This window comes from Nansenia antarctica (assembly GCF_963989245.1).
Source record: "Nansenia antarctica genome assembly, chromosome: 10".
Lineage (NCBI taxonomy): Eukaryota > Metazoa > Chordata > Actinopteri > Argentiniformes > Microstomatidae > Nansenia > Nansenia antarctica.
This window is the reverse complement of record NC_137680.1, coordinates 1,167,351-1,178,173: the sequence shown is the minus strand read 5'-3', so window position 1 is coordinate 1,178,173 and position 10,823 is coordinate 1,167,351. Positions and strand designations below refer to the sequence as shown.

Below are 10,823 nucleotides of genomic sequence, written 5' to 3'. Positions count from 1 at the left end.
GCGTACAGGGATGAGGTAGAGCAACTGAGCAAGCTGTGCAAGGTTAACAACCTGCTGCTGAACAAGTCAAAGACCCAGGAAATCATCGTGGACTTCAGGAGGAAAAAGTCCGAGATCCAGCCCCTGCTCATCGACGGAGAGAGCGTGGAGAGAGTCTCAACCCTCCGATTCCTGGGGGTGCACATACAGGATGACCTGTCCTGGAAGAACAACACAACAGCCACCATCAAGAAGGCACAACAGCGGCTCTACATCCTGAGAGTCCTCAGGAAGGAACACAACAAGCAGGAGATACTGGTGGCCTTCTACCGCGGCGCAGTGGAGAGCATCCTCACCTACGGCATCTGCAACTGGTTCTCCAGCTGCACAACCGCGGAGAGAAATGCGCTACAGAGAGTCGTGAGAACAGCCCAGAAGATCACCGGCGCCCCCCTCCCCTCTCTGGAAGAGCTGTACAACACACGCTGTCTCAGGAAGGCCTCCAAGATCTCCAGAGACCCAACCCACCCTGGGTACGTACACTTTACCCAGCTGCCCTCGAAAAGGCGTTACAGGACCATGGCCGCAAGGACAAACAGACTGAAGAACAGCCTCTACCCCAGGGCCATCCAGGCCCTGAACACAGCAAAGACCTAGGTTCTGGGCCCTGGACAGTCTGGACGGATTGATGGCAGCTGGACTGAAAAAAACAAAAAACAGGTGTAGTGCTGAGGCACAAATATGTACATTTCTAGCCTGCAAACTGCGACACTTCAAATGAATGTGCAATAACACTATGTGCAATATGACAACCCTAGTCGTCTATCTGTACAGTATAGTATAGTGGATAGTGTACATAGCCTTTATTTATGTAAACCAGCTCCTTCCCTTCTTGTGTTTTTTTTGTTTTTTTTTTCTTTCCTAGCACCGGGGGAGCCACCCCCTCCTAAATTTCGTTGTTTGGTACCTGTACTATATCAATGACAATAAAGACCATTCATTCATTCATTCATATAATAAGCCCAAGAGTTGGGGCTGATTTCATTCTTTCAAAGTCTCCTTGTGGTCCTTCTCTACTCCTATCTCATTACCTTGATTGAGGCCATAACAGACAACACAATTAAAAGGTGGTAACATTACTTCTCACTTTGGAGAACACACTCATAAGGTCGTACTGAACCATACTGCCTTCCTTGAGACAAATGGCACAACAATATATTACATTTGTGAGGGTAGTTAAGGGGATTTACTGTACTAACGACATACTACCTCATGTAAAACTGTCACATACAACATAGCTAGATTGTACTTCACATCATACATACTGTAGCTATTTAGTTAGTAACCATTCATTCTACACAAGCACAGATACATGTGAACGTCTAAGTCATGTCTTTTATGAAGTATGGTGTATGATGAGGTAATGAAGGGCACATTCTACTGTAACACCAGTAACTATACCGTATCAGGTAAATGGTGTGTGTGTGTGTGTGTGTGTGTGTGTCTCTTGATGAGTGGTGAAAGGCGCAAACTGAGATCCTTAACTCATCACAATACAATCGGCTTAGAATGAAGTTTGTTGTCACTCATGTAAAATGTGAAAAATGTCACTTAGGCAGTCTGCGTTGCCAAGACCTTGTAATATCTCCTTAATATTTCTCCCATGTAGGGAGAGTGAGAGGCACCGTGGTTTATGTCATGAGTGTCAGGATGTTTATACTCGCACGCCTCCTGCTCTGTGACAAGTCAAATGCGGCCGTTTGACCTCCTCCTACTCCAGTGTGACGTTAAGGAGACTCTCAGCAGCGAGCTACTTTTAACATCACAGCACTCCTGACATGAGCAGGCCCAACTCTAGCATGGCCTTGTCAGGGCTGCAAACTGGTGATGGCCCAAAAAGGTGACACAATTTTTTTTTGCGGCTAACCTTAGAGTGGGGGATAGCTCTAGCACTAATGGTGTTAAATAGATATCGCTAGCACTAACGGTGGTCTAACAATGATGCATGTGTAAGTAGCAGCAGCCCTGACCTTAACACCTGCAGAATTACAGTTTTACGGTAAAAAACTGTTTACCGTGACTGTACACTCTATGCTGTCTGGAATTGTACCTAGCTCCCTGAAGCTAAAAGTTATTTCAACAGCAGTTTAGCAGACAGGGAGATTAGTTAACTCGAGCATCATGTGACTTGGATGAGACTTAGATCCCCCCTCCCCACAAAAAATATTGTTTTTGCAGATCTACACAATTCACATGGATGACATATTTTGAGATAAAACGGCTAATTTAGCAGAAAGGTGACAAGTTTGCACCCCTGCTTGTGATAGGGGTGTGACCGCTCACAACGTACACACGGGTTTGGAGAATGTGTTGACGGCCAAAATGTTGCACAACCCACCTCCTCTCCTGTGAGAGACCCGGAGGGGTGTCACAGACAAGCTGGTGAGTATAGTTATGATTTGGGAGGACTTTGTTCCTCACAACCATTATACCTGGACTGGACTGTATTGTAGAGTACGACCTGTAAAATGTAAAATGTGCACCACTTAAATCTGGTCTTTAAACCTAGAACATAACAATCATGTAATAGTTCAGAGTCTGACATTTCCCTACATTAAATAGGACCTTTTCTTTAGGAAGAATGCAAAAGGCTCACAATAGCCTAATTACACCATGCTCCGAACCATGCATTAAAATCAGAACCATGCATTAAAATCAGAACCATGCATTAAAATCAGAACTATGCATTAAAATCAGAACCATGCATTAAAATCAGTTTGTTTGTTTAAGATCTAGTCTGAAGTTCCCCTCTCGGCTCCGAGACAAGAAAATATCCTCCCGTAACGATTTCAATTGAGGACAGATCTCCTTATGTTTCCTAAAATAAAACCAAATGCAATTACTAAGAAGAACCACAGTGTACAGAGTGGTCGATATCAGTAGGATGCAGTACATTGACACCTAGTGGCTTCATAGCATGAGGTGTTATATCTCTCTGCTTTTTGTGGTATCTAACCATAACAGTTTATGCCATCCAATACTGTTTCTATGTGATTACAGCTAGGTTCATATTTGGTTACATACGCAATGGTTTTAATCAGGTCAGGGATATATAATTTGAGTATCATATAGAAGAGGTATACTCTCTATAAGAGATGAGGGGGGGAAAATGTAAAAAATGTTAATAACAGTCAATATCTTGGCAAAGGAGACACACACCCCAAAGAACAAACATATTGTATTTGGATAAACCAAATGTCATGTTCCTGTCACAGTGACCCAGACTCACAGATGGTGAAAGAGTTTGCTGAGAGAGAACAAGTTGATCAATTGTTTAAGGGCTTAAAAAAGTAAGAACATATAAGTACATATATACAACTAAAACAAGTAAGTAAAAGCTTTCTCAGTTTATGATATCAAATTATCTTAATCTTTACCCAAAATCACAACAAATCTATGATGGGAACACAATATAAACTGACATTAAAGGAAAATAAAGAAAATACCTTTTGGATTAAATTGGTCTCTAATTATATATACATGCTTCATATATGTTACGGTACATGTGGGAAGACGGTACATGTGGGAAAACTAGGGTTAGGGTTAGGTGCTAGGGTGCTAGGGTTAAGGTTAGGGTTAGGGGTAGGGTTAGGGTTAGGGTTAGACATGCCAGCATGTACCAAGTCGACGTAGCACCTAACCCTAACCCTAGTTGTCCCACATGTACCGTAACATATACATACCTCAATACATTTTGCCCTGTTCATATCATACTGTACATATATATCATAACTGTACATATAATGTTGATATTTGTCCCATGTATATTCATTTTTTTATGTTCATTTATTTATACTCACTGTAATACCTTATAGCCTACTGTAACACCATGTCTACATTATCATGTTTTTTGCACTATGCTACTATTTGCATCTGGTTAGATGCCAAACTACATTTCGCTGTCTCTGTAGGCTACTTGTACTCTGTGCAATGACAATAGTCATTTACAGTATAATAGTCAATAGTCACAAGTTGAATCTAATCTAATCTAATGGATTTTCCTTTTCTCATTAACCGTTCACATCTTGTCTGGCAAATGGCTTCAAACAAGGACTTCCTGCTTTGTAAGGGCCCAGGTATACACACTGCAATACACATACAGGGGGGTGAAAGGGGTTGTTTTTCACAACACAGAATGACTGGTAAAGGCCTTTCTACCAGGCGTTAGTTGTCAGTTGTTGATTTTAACACATAACAGCTGTCTACCGCCGCCTTGCCTCCCCCGCCGCCTGGGAGTGAAGTATCCGACAGGCTTGAACTAAAACCACTAATCAAACAGCTTGAATCTGGCAGGAGAGAGGGGGGATGGGGCAAGGTTGGCCCTTTGTTGGCAGGTTACTGTGCTGAGGATCATTCTGTTCAGACTTGCTTGCTGGTGAGACCTCTTTAGCACCCTGGTGCAGCCTGTTGCAGCTGCTCTCTGCTTTCAACGTGAATCACAACTCAAACAGGAAATCCTGTGTTCAAGCCTCACAAGCGATAGATAGATATACCTAAAAAACATGTGTAGCCTATATACATCCAGAAAATCCTAGATCATGATTGTAACCGTCTGTCTTTCTCATAGATCAGTAACTTTGTAATGTAAACAAAACAAAAACAACTTCATGACAAAGGGCCTATGCTGATTGATACTGAGTTCCAATGGGACAATATCAACTATGTAGACTAGATAACCACGTCTGAGTAATCTCAAATCACCAGACATCTCTGTCTCTCTCTCTGCCTGTTGTTGGCTACTTCTGATATGGTTTTGTTTGTTTGTTTGGTTTTCACTGAATGTTTGCACGTTTACAACCATACTTGAGTGAACCTGTCACGTTTATAAAACTCGCCAACTGTCATGTAATATAGTTTGTGAATTCAACTTTTGCTTTTTAATTAAGGTAATTGTGTTGTTCTACCAGTCTTGAAAATAGACCCAAACAAAGAAGGCAGGGAGGGGAGGGGGGGAGGGGAGGGGAGGGGGGGGGGAGGGGAGGAGAGGAGAGGGGAGGGGAGGGGGGGAGGGGGGGGAGGAGAGGAGAGGAGAGGGGAGGGCAGGGCAGGGAGGGGAGGGGGAGGGGAGGGCAGGGCAGGGAGGGGAGGGGGAGGGGGGGAGGGGAGGGCAGGGCAGGGAGGGGAGGAGAGGAGAGGAGAGGGGAGGGGGAGAGGAGGGGGGGAGGGGAGAGGAGGGGAGGGGAGGGGAGGGAGGGGAGGGGAGGAGAGGAGAGGGGAGGAGAGGGGAGGGGGGGAGGGGAGGAGAGGGAGAGGAGGTGAGGAGAGGAGGTGAGGAGAGGAGGGGAGGGGAGGAGAGGAGAGGGGAGGGGGGAGGAGGGGAGGAGGGGGGAGGGGAGGAGAGGAGAGGGGGGGAGGGGAGGAGAGGAGAGGAGAGGGGAGGGGAGGGAGGGAGGGGGAGGGGAGGAGAGTTTTGTCCCATTCGACGTCAACAGTCTGGCAACAGGCGTGACGTGATGCGTCTGTGGATCTCTCCTCCTACGATTGGTCCGTCAGTCTCAGAGCCGGCGTGTGATTGGTCAGAGCGGAGCCACCGCACGCTACATATGCCTGCTCGGGATGCCATTTTGTTGCAAATCATCAGACAGAGTCGGGAGAAGGAGTTCTACGAACCATTCGAATTTAGAACCATTCGAATTCACAGAATCATCGAAATCAGAGATTTCAAACGTTGAATTGGACACAGCAGTTTCAGACGAAAGGCTTTACCATCAGAGCCTGAGGGAGTCGGTAAGAAGATCGCTGTTTCTTGTTGTTTAGAGAGAGTCTATCCTCTCTGTTCTCTGGTCGCCATGTTGAGATGTTCTTTGTTTTGGTTCGCTGCCAGAGAGACACAGAGAAATGTGACACAGATCCACCTGGATGTGCTCAGAAGCGTGAAGATGTGCTCGGAACCCTGACTTTAATGTTATAATGTTATAAGCACTGATTGTGATGTTTGTAGTTGGGAGATTTTATGCAGTTTGGATTTGGATAGCTTGTCTAAGCTAACGCTGCTAGCTGCTTAGCGGCAGCGAGGCAGAAACAGACGGATTAGCCTCTTTGTTGTTTGTTTGTTTACGTGTTGATGTTGGCTAAACATTTGGGGGTATTTGGATAGTGCAATATTAAATGCATATCCTAGCTTAACAGCTTCAAACAATTGGATTTAAAACCGATTTGTTTCGCTACCTAAACAAACAAACAGAAACCTGGAGACATTTGCACATTGAAAAATGAATGACGCATTTTCGTCAAAACAAAGCGACCTCCTCAACATCTCGTCAGGTTCAGATCCAACCAGAGGACTGTGGGAAGATTAAAGCATTTTCTTTAATACTATTTTTCAATTGAATGTCTAAGCTAATTAATTCTTATTTAGAAATCAAACAGGCCCAAACCCCATCTATTTACTTCTTATATTTGCTTTTATTCATTGTCATTTTTATTTTCTTATGCTCCTCTTGCTGTATTTTTAAATAATGTATGTAAAGCACTTTGAGTTGCCCCTGTTGTATGAAATGTGCTGTACTAATAAACTTGCCTTGCCTTATTTTTGGTGTAAACAGACAGAGACTTCTTGGAGCGTCGTGCGTCGAGGAGGCTGGATGTTGAACTCTGCTTCGCATCGGCACATGAGAACCTCAGACACACCTGGACACAGACAGAGAAGCAGACCTCATAGACCTGACCCTACCCCTGCCCAGAGGACCTGGAGCCCCACCGGAGAGGAGAAGTTAAGACGGGAACATCGCTGCTGCTGCGACTCTCTGACAACAAAGAGGTAAGAGGCTACTCTGTGTGTGGGGGGGATGGGTGTCTGGCTGTTTTGCACGTACGCTGCCGTGTGTTTGTTTTTGTACATAGCGGTCCTCCAGCGCCGCGAAATGTTTTATTTATTCATTTAGGTGTAGTAACAGCGTTATATTTTAATATAAACGTGGATTCTTTTAAAATATATATTCAATGAAATTGGAAGCGCTTGTAAACAAAAGATCGCCTGAAACAGTCAACTTGTTGTTGTCTCGATTATAAACCCTCATCATCTTCATTTGTCGTTCAGGTGACAGACAGCGTGAACGCAGTATGGGAGGTGGAGAGAGATACAACATTCCAGTGTCCCATCCGGAGCGCCCTTTGCCCAAGAAGAACCACCAGCTGGGCCGGGCCAAACAGAGAGGACGTGACCAGAACGGCGTGACCACGGCAGCGTCCGCAGGGGTAGTCGGAGGGCCACACCACCACCATGGCCACCGCAGGAGCGACAAGGGCGCAGCCTACCCCTGGTTTCCAGAGGCGCGGCAGGCCGCGTCTGCTGAGAAGAAACACTCGTCTGTCCGTTTTGCCGCCAACTACGACCACATCTGGGAGGGCGCCGTGTCCCACCTGAACACGCTTCTGGCCGCCCAGGGTGGCGTGAGCTACGCGGGGGCAAAGTTCAGTGAGCCGCCCTCCCCCAGCGTGCTGCCCAAGCCCCCCAGCCACTGGGTGCCCTTCGGCTTGGGCGCCACCTGTGACAACAGGGAGATGATGGCCTTCCAGCTTAAGAGCCTCCTCAAAGTGCATGCCTGAGATGGACTCCCACACATCTGACCTTTCACAAAGCCAACGCGTGAACTAAGGCCCTTCTGAGGGCTCCCACCCACTTGGAACGCCCCAGCACTGTAATATATATTTTTTAGCTATTTTTAGATCCCAGGTCTTTGTAGGGTGAGAGGTGTTTTGCAGTGATAATCTCGCTGCAAGTTGTTTGTCACCCTCCTTGTTTGTTTAAATTGGAGGAAGTAGAGATATTACAGTGTTGCAGCCTTGCTAGTGGGGGAGAATCTCTTAGTGGAGTCGGTTTCTGTAACTAACGATGAACTGGATATCCTTCGTACTTTGCTCTTTTTTGTTTTGTTCTTTTTTTGTTGGCTGTTATTGCAAGTCTGTGTGCTTTTCTTCCCAAACGGGTGGGGTTAGATACTCTTTAGTATACACATTGTTAAAACTCAATCTCTTTTACAGTCCATTTCTGTGGACAGCGAAGCTTTACATTGACACGGTAAGTTTAGTTAATAATAATTAAGGATTTCACATTTAAAACCTTGGTGCTAAAGCACATTTACATTTGTAGCGATTTTTTTTTTTTTTTAGTTGGACTAAAGGCCCAAAGTTATTTATTTTCCTCTTTTTTGTTTTTGGGATGTAAAAGCCACATGACAACGTTCTGCAGGGAAACCAGAGCTATCTTACTGGAGGGAATGGGCTGTAGTGAGTACAGGTCACAGGAATAACCTCAAACTGAAGTGTAACGTGAGGCCATGGCACACAGACCTTGGGACTTTCAACTCCTGTACCTTTTTTATAGCGCTGTGCGCACTGCACTATAGGAGTTGAGCACGTCCAAGGTCCGCAGCTCTCTTATCATAGCATTACTTTATGAGTCCATTTGTGTTGTAATTAAGGAGAAAAAATAATGTTTCAGTCGGTTGTGTATTAACCAAAGCAATGTCTTTAGCTGTAATCTTCACCATCTCTTCCTTGCCTGTCTGACGTGGTTACCAGTGCCATATCAACCACATCGACTCGAGTGGCGCAGGGAATTTGGTCCTCTGGGTCACTTATTTTTCAATGCAATCAGTACTGTTCACTTTCAGCCTCCGCCTCCCCAAACAGTGGAACTCCTCACAGCAAACAATGCGGAAGAGGGCCAGGGCTTCACAGGGACGTGGGACTGTAGCAGTTCCACTCAACCTCTTGTTCGTACGTCATGGCCCTGTTTGCTGTGGGGCAGTTACTGAACGAGGGAGGGCAAAGTTGAGAGCAGCGTGTGACGTGGCACAGAGGACACAGAGACGTTAGGTGCAGGGCCAGTGTGGATGTGTTTACATTTAAAATAGGTCTCAAGGGTTGGCCATCCAACAATCTCCAGATACTCACTGCCTCTTGCACCCTACTATCCTCTTGCACTGCAATCAAAATTGTTTTTAATAAGTTACAGGCTGAGATGCCCTTTTATCAGCGGGTGCGTAATTGACTATCTCCCGCTAGGTTCTGATTTTCAAGAGGCAAACCTTAAATGGGGGGTGTCTGTTTTTATTTTTCCTTTGCAGAATGGGAACTGTAATGGCCAGCTTAGAGACAACAAAACAAAGCTCCAGAGCAAATATGTTAAAGAAAGAGCCATGTAAATAATGAAATGTATAAAAATACTTGTAGCATATGTACATTTTGCAGGGCGATTTTAAACCTGCTTGATAAAGTATTTTTAGTAATAACACTGAATGTATAAGACATTCTATGGACATGTCTTGACTTCAAATGCTGAAGAATATTTTTGTTAAAAAAAAAAGAAATATCTGCCTATAGCATTTGTCAATACCCCTGCACTGTGTAATATTGCCAGTGATCTTGCACATAATGTTTTTATTGTTTTGTATAATGCACAGTGTAGGGTAAAATAAGATGCTTAAAGTGCAAAGAAAAAATTATAATATTTGACCTTTTGAAGGGACTTGGATATGTATGAATTATTTTGTTCACTGTTATTTTCCAGATGTGCTTACAGCTGAAATCACTTTGTTTCTCATTTTTACAGAGATGAACCACTGAGTTTAAGTTTGTCATAACTTGATTGTGCCTACTTTGAATCTGACATCGACAAATTAAGAACCATCATAGTTTATTTTGATTAGGTATGCTAGGATACTCATTGACCAAACATTCGCGACATGTGTTTAAAACCACTCTCAATTATCAGGTGTTCTTCCGCCAGCTGATAATTGAATTTGGCCCTATGTTGTTATTGTGTAACTACTTTCTTTCAGCTCTTATTTTTATATACTGTGAGATTGAATGCATTGCGTAAGGTTTTTAAAGAATATTTTTCCTTTTTTGTTCCTGTTAATGATTCATACATGTATAAGTCTCTTCTTCCTAAATTTGAAACATTATTGTTTCTAAACAAATTGGCTTTGAATTTGTCCCCCTTGTTACACTGTCACCAATGAATATGAAATGATGTCCCATGTCCACAGATTATTGATTCGAGCAGAAAAAAAAAGCACTGTTTTAATTGGTAAAAACAAAGTTAACCAAAAGAAAAAAATAAATTCCCTTCCCTTTCCCCCCTACCTTGTGTCTGTGTCCATGAATTAATGTGTTCTTTGTAAGTAATAACCTCATCATCCTGAGAAACATGTAAGTAATACCTCATCATACTGAGAAACATAGGTTACGTCCACAGATATCCATTCATTTAGAAAAGTTACACTGACATTATTGTGAAATGTTTAACCATGTGTTGCTTTTTCCCAGACTAAGCACAACAGTATTATGAAGATGAGGGTTATGTTTGTATGTGCTGATAAAGGTAGGTTTGGTACAGGTTTGGTACAATACCATTTTCTCACACAATGGCAGCTGTGACTACACAATAATGCAGCTGTGATCAAGGCTTAGATAATGGTGATGTCATGAGACATGGTGTAGGACATGGTACTGTGATATTGGGGTGCATAGTGTATGTGTGATATTGGGGTGCATAGTGTAAAACAGATGTGAGATTCTGATGTGTTCACCAGTCTCATAACATGGTGGTAGGAGTCTATGCTGCAGTACATTTACATTGAGTAATGTTTGCACACTCTTCTCCAGTTATTTACAATAAGATAAAGCCCCAGCAGTAAAGAGATGTGACCAGGGTCTCTGATGGTCAGGACCTTCCTGTGACGTCACCTAGGACATGTTTCATGGACGCAGATTACGACTATCATCCTCGACTAAAAAGCATCCTCAATGGAGATTTTCTATTACAAGTGTGATTT

General features: G+C 43.7%; 1 protein-coding gene across 1 annotated transcript; it reads left to right on the top strand.

Moving 5' to 3' along the window:
- The first annotated feature begins 5,626 nt into the window (after positions 1-5,626).
- Positions 5,627-10,123, top strand: pnrc2 (proline-rich nuclear receptor coactivator 2). Its single transcript, XM_080540784.1, has 3 exons — positions 5,627-5,766; positions 6,585-6,799; positions 7,079-10,123. The coding sequence occupies exon 3, from the start codon at positions 7,102-7,104 to the stop codon at positions 7,585-7,587; it is 486 nt and encodes a 161-aa protein (XP_080396910.1). The 5' UTR covers positions 5,627-5,766; positions 6,585-6,799; positions 7,079-7,101; the 3' UTR covers positions 7,588-10,123.
- Positions 10,124-10,823: the final 700 nt, after the last annotated feature.

Bases quoted from the DNA above. Each gene is read 5' to 3' on its own strand.
- pnrc2 (XM_080540784.1), top strand. From the start codon at position 7,102: ATGGGAGGTGGAGAGAGATACAACATTCCAGTGTCCCATCCGGAGCGC.